This window comes from Sinocyclocheilus grahami, unplaced genomic scaffold (genome assembly GCF_001515645.1).
Source record: "Sinocyclocheilus grahami isolate Dianchi unplaced genomic scaffold, SAMN03320097.WGS_v1.1 scaffold11.1, whole genome shotgun sequence".
Lineage (NCBI taxonomy): Eukaryota > Metazoa > Chordata > Actinopteri > Cypriniformes > Cyprinidae > Sinocyclocheilus > Sinocyclocheilus grahami.
In genome coordinates, this window is record NW_015505190.1 from 1,308,967 (window position 1) to 1,313,698 (window position 4,732).

At 40.8% G+C, this 4,732-nt stretch overlaps 1 protein-coding gene across 1 annotated transcript in view; it reads right to left on the bottom strand.

Moving 5' to 3' along the window:
* Positions 1-1,176: 1,176 nt before the first annotated feature.
* The window catches only part of rps19 (ribosomal protein S19), a 14,891-nt gene continuing 11,335 nt past the window's right edge, over positions 1,177-4,732 (bottom strand). The window contains exons 3-5 of the mRNA XM_016285533.1: positions 2,228-2,411; positions 2,086-2,140; positions 1,177-1,233 (exon numbers count right to left, since the gene is read on the bottom strand). Of these exons, the coding sequence (XP_016141019.1) occupies positions 1,207-1,233; positions 2,086-2,140; positions 2,228-2,411 (266 nt within the window). The 3' untranslated portion in view covers positions 1,177-1,206. The remainder of the gene's footprint in view (positions 1,234-2,085; positions 2,141-2,227; positions 2,412-4,732) is intronic.

Here is a 4,732-nt window from a genome sequence, read left to right on the forward strand (position 1 = left end):
TTCCTAGTTTTTCCAAGATCAAAAGCACACAAAAAAAACCTACATTAGAGCATGTGTTTGATTAGGGAGACATGCAAAATTGTGCAGTGTTGGGGGGCCTCCAGGAATGTGGTTGGGAACCACTGGTCTAAAGCATAACTAGATCATGCTTCCTAGTTTTTCCAAGATCAAAAGCACAAAAAAAACCTACATTAGAGCATTTTTTCTATCAAAATGTCAGGTGAGATTTACATATAAATGCAGCATTTCTTTACTTCAGTAATCTCATTACTTTTGAGAAACTTGATAGCAAAGTGAAGGACACATTTCTCTTTCAGAATTCAAAACAAATCAGTAGGACTGGAATAGACAACCACTTCAAAAGCTGTAATTGAATTCTTTTATCATGAAGTTATCTCTCAAAGATACTACAGCACAAAGTTAAGAGACCGAAAGCAGCAACATCTTTTATTTCCCTGCACCTTTGTGACTTGACAGGTTGACATTTTCTGGATGGGAAAAACTCAAATGAAAAAAATTAGTTGTTTTAACATTCTAAAATAACTTATTTGTAACTTCTCACAACAGGTTCCAACATTTGAAAAATGGAAACAAAACCAGATCAAAAACATTAGCCTACTCTGTGCAGGGAGCATGTACACAGACCTGTAATGTAATTATGGGATGATTTTGGAACAAGAAGTGAAGTCTAGCCATCCTCCTAAATCAAACAGATAATATCTTACAAGCCCACATGATGGCACTGTTACCATGCTGCAATCGCAGTTCAGCTCAATACAAAGCTGTTTGACTCGCATTTGTCCATTAACTGCTCCAAATTCCTCTGCCAAAACTAGCAGCAGGGAAATAAAGACATGTCTTAATGAGTAAATCAATTAGCATTCTTGCCAAGAACTGATACAACTCCAGCCTTACAGTTCATCAGACTCGATGCTGATGATGCAAGCAATTTGCCTGAAGCACCTGAGACTGAATTAATGTAAAATATGACTCAAAGACCCAGAATTTAAAAAATTTAATAAAAGCACAATCAAGTTAAAATATGGGAAGGGGGGGGAGAAATACAGAAAATTAAACCAATGGCTTTAGGAACATTAAAGCATTAAATTTTTAGCTTTCGTCCCTGAAGGAAAGTTACACACAACACAAAAACATTAAATAAGACAAAAACACAGGTTGGTTTCTCACAAAAGTTTATTTTACACTTCAAGATTTCTTGCTTGCAGCGGCAACCTGCAACACAGCATAAGGAAAAAGATCAGGATTAAGAGACAAATCAATCATATCAGTCTGGTTATTCCCTGCACCGTCGCCCCAAAATCCTTGAGAAATTCATTAACTGTGCGGAAACATTCAGGAGCCTTTCAGGTTCTGGATGTGATCTTAGCCAGGAGATTAGGAGCAACATTCGCTTCTACACTGACACCGTTTTTGCTCATGCCACCAATGAGAAGCCAAGCATATCAACAATGCTCTGGAAAGAGTCAGAGTGCAGACGACACAGCCAAGGCAAGCACAACACAAGAAAATCACGTTAACTCATCTGAATTCAGCTCATTAAGGGGATCAGGCAGAATAAAACGCCGCCATACGGCAGCCCAGCGAGCATGAAATTCAATCGGCTTGTTTACTTCCTCCAGCATCGGATTGGTGCACAGCGGTAGCTCGCAGGGAAAGCGGAGGACCAAGAGAGGGGCGAAAAGCAAGCGAAGGATTTGGAGATGTGCATGCATTTCCTTTTTGAAGACAGTACCGTGTCCACACCAAATCAAAGCTACTGCAGTAAAAAATAACCATGAGGCCTTTTAAGTGAAAATAGGTTCATTACATTCAGTACCTAGATCTGCTCGTTCTCATGCTGCATTGTGCAGCAACATCGTTTTAATTCCTTTGAAATTTGATTACACATCTAAGGTGAACAGAATTTTGTGAACTCTGAGAACCACCATCTGTTGTACGGTATCTGACTAACTTAAGAAGCCTGACTTGGAGACTAAATCGATAGCGCCTTAAATCCGATTTTACAAAAATCGATGTTACAAATGCTCAAGTTCACAAATACAGTAACCTGATAACACTTCTTACCTGCCCAGCAATTCTGTCCAGGTCTCTGGTGCCCTGAGGGGTCAGCCTACGCCCACTAAAAAACAGCAACAATTGAGAGTAACACCACCACCTGCAATAATACAGATCACATATGGTCACAAGCAGCCTACAGGCTACTCACCCATTGGGGTCTTTCTCCACCATCTTGAGTCCCTCGAGGGCCTGGAGCACTTTACGGGCAACGTTCTTGGAGCCCACACTGAAGTGAGAGGGGCACACGCCGTTCCTTTTACGGCCGCCATAGATCTTTGTCATGGAGCCCACGCCAACACCTCCACGCAGGTACAGGTGACGCACTGTGGAGGCTGGGAGAGGACAGAGAGGGTCAGAAGGAGAGATTTCTTCAGGGCAGTGGAGGACAACAGGGGGCAACATGCCAAGAGACATTTCACTTTTGCTTCTAAAAGAAAGAACCAACACGAGTGTTCAAACTCACAGCAAAAAATACAGCACACATGGCAAAAAATCTGTAACAAACTCAGCTCTTAATTTTACACAGCGAGTCAAGTGGGAACTTCAGAGAAAGAAAGTTTCATCAGTTTCTCAGCACACAGCAGAAAATGCTGATACATTAACAGGACAAGGTCATCAATAATTGAGCCCAATCCTGACACAATCGCTTGCATTAACCATCCATTGTTTTCCACCAGATTCTCAGAGTAAACATTTAGAGCCACAAAACTGTCATCATTTGAAAAACACCACATTTTTGCTTACAGCACAAAGTATTCAAACAGATCATCAATCACAAAACAACAAAGTTAACCACGCTTGTGCATACTAGAAAGCAAGCTAAACATGGTGGTTTTGCTCCATCTTACTTAGGGATGGGTACCGAGAACTGGTATTTTTTTGGACCGTAATTGGGTCAATACCGGAGTACCGCGGCAAGAGTGAATCGTTTGAAAGGGTGGGCTCACATTACAAATCTAATGCGCTGTATTATGTCTCGCGGCTCCAGCTCCAACTGAAACTTGCGAGACACATTCACATCAAATGTTGATTCGGTAGTAGTGATGGGTCATTCTTGAACGAATCTTTAATGTGGCTCGGGAAGAGCGAGTCGTCTCGGGGAATGATTTGTTCAGTCGCGCATGCGCAACATTCTATAAGTTCTGTACTGGGATTAGTCAAGTAGTTCACCTGTTTCGAGTCTTCTGGTTTTTCTGAGTGGTTCGTTCATCACGTGACAGACCTATAAGCTTAACCTATACAGTCTGAGCCGGAAAGAGACTTGATAACCAACTCTTTATTACCTTTGTTACAACAGTGTTATGTAAAAGAACCATCATGACAGAAATTCACACATTCATAAACTGTAAGAAGTAAAAAGCTACAATTTGAGACCAGAAACGCATCACGTAACTGCAAGAATATTATAATTATGATGATAATACTACTAATAATAATGACTATGCACCTGTTTGTAAGGAAGCTTGTAAATTAACTAATTTCTCTATCCAATGCCGTCACATCACGTGACAAAAGAACGAACGATTCAAAAGACTCGAGAGATTAACTAATCAATTCTCTTTCCGGCTCAGACTGCATAGGTTAAGTTTATGGGGCTGCCAAGTGATGAACGAACGAATCAAAACCGAAGACTTGTCAGATAGGAGGTGAGGTGAGCTAATCGTAGACTGAAGACCCAGGTAAACAATGAATTAATCTTGTCTGTTTCCTATAGAATTATAGTTTTGTATTGTTTGTAGAATTATCAACGTTTGCGTTAGTAGACGTGTTAGGGAAGTAACACGTAACATTTTAGTTACGAAATGAAATGACAAGAAAAAAAAAGATGAGTTCATTTTGCTGAACGAGACTCAAAGGTCTGAGTCGGTAAAATTATCCGAACTTCCCATCACTATTCTGTAGAGTTACACTCACGAGACTTCACAGAAGTACATTATTTCCACATGCTTTAAAGCCTTGCCGGTTAAACATTTTATTTGCGTGCTGTTCTAACATGTGCTTATTCAGAGCGCGTACACCCGAAGCGTGGGTACACTGAAAGAGCGGTCAAACAGCCCCTGATTACTTATCTTAAAGGGGTCATATGATGCGATTTCAATTTTTCCTTTCTCTTTGGAGTGTTACAAGCTCTTGGTGCATAAACAAGATCTGTAAAGTTGCAAAGACTAAAGTCTCAAATCCAAAGAGATATTCTTTAAAGTTGGGCAACTCCAACTTTGCAAGGACAGTCTGGCAATTGATGACTCGCAGCCTGTAAGTAAGTTTTTCCATTTAAAGAATTTGCCACTGACGATTCAAACTCGAGTTTTGAGCAGTGTAGAGTAGCGCTTGTTTGCCGTTTCTCCGATCACAAATGCAGACATGGTTTTAGGTTTACACAGCGCGATATGCAAGGCAACGTGTAAAAAGACAGTATAAGTCATTATAATCCATAATTATGTCCCCACTGGATGCAACGAATGCCTCGTTTGTAATGGGTTTTACTGGTTTTGTCTCATGCATCTGTTTGATGCACAGGCGCTCGTCACACACATGGCCTTCACAATATGGTAGGGGCGTAACATTTCAGTCACACGCTTGAGATATTCGGTCAATCACAATGCACTGGATAGCTGGCCAATCAGAGCACACCTCGCTTTTCAGACCGATAAGC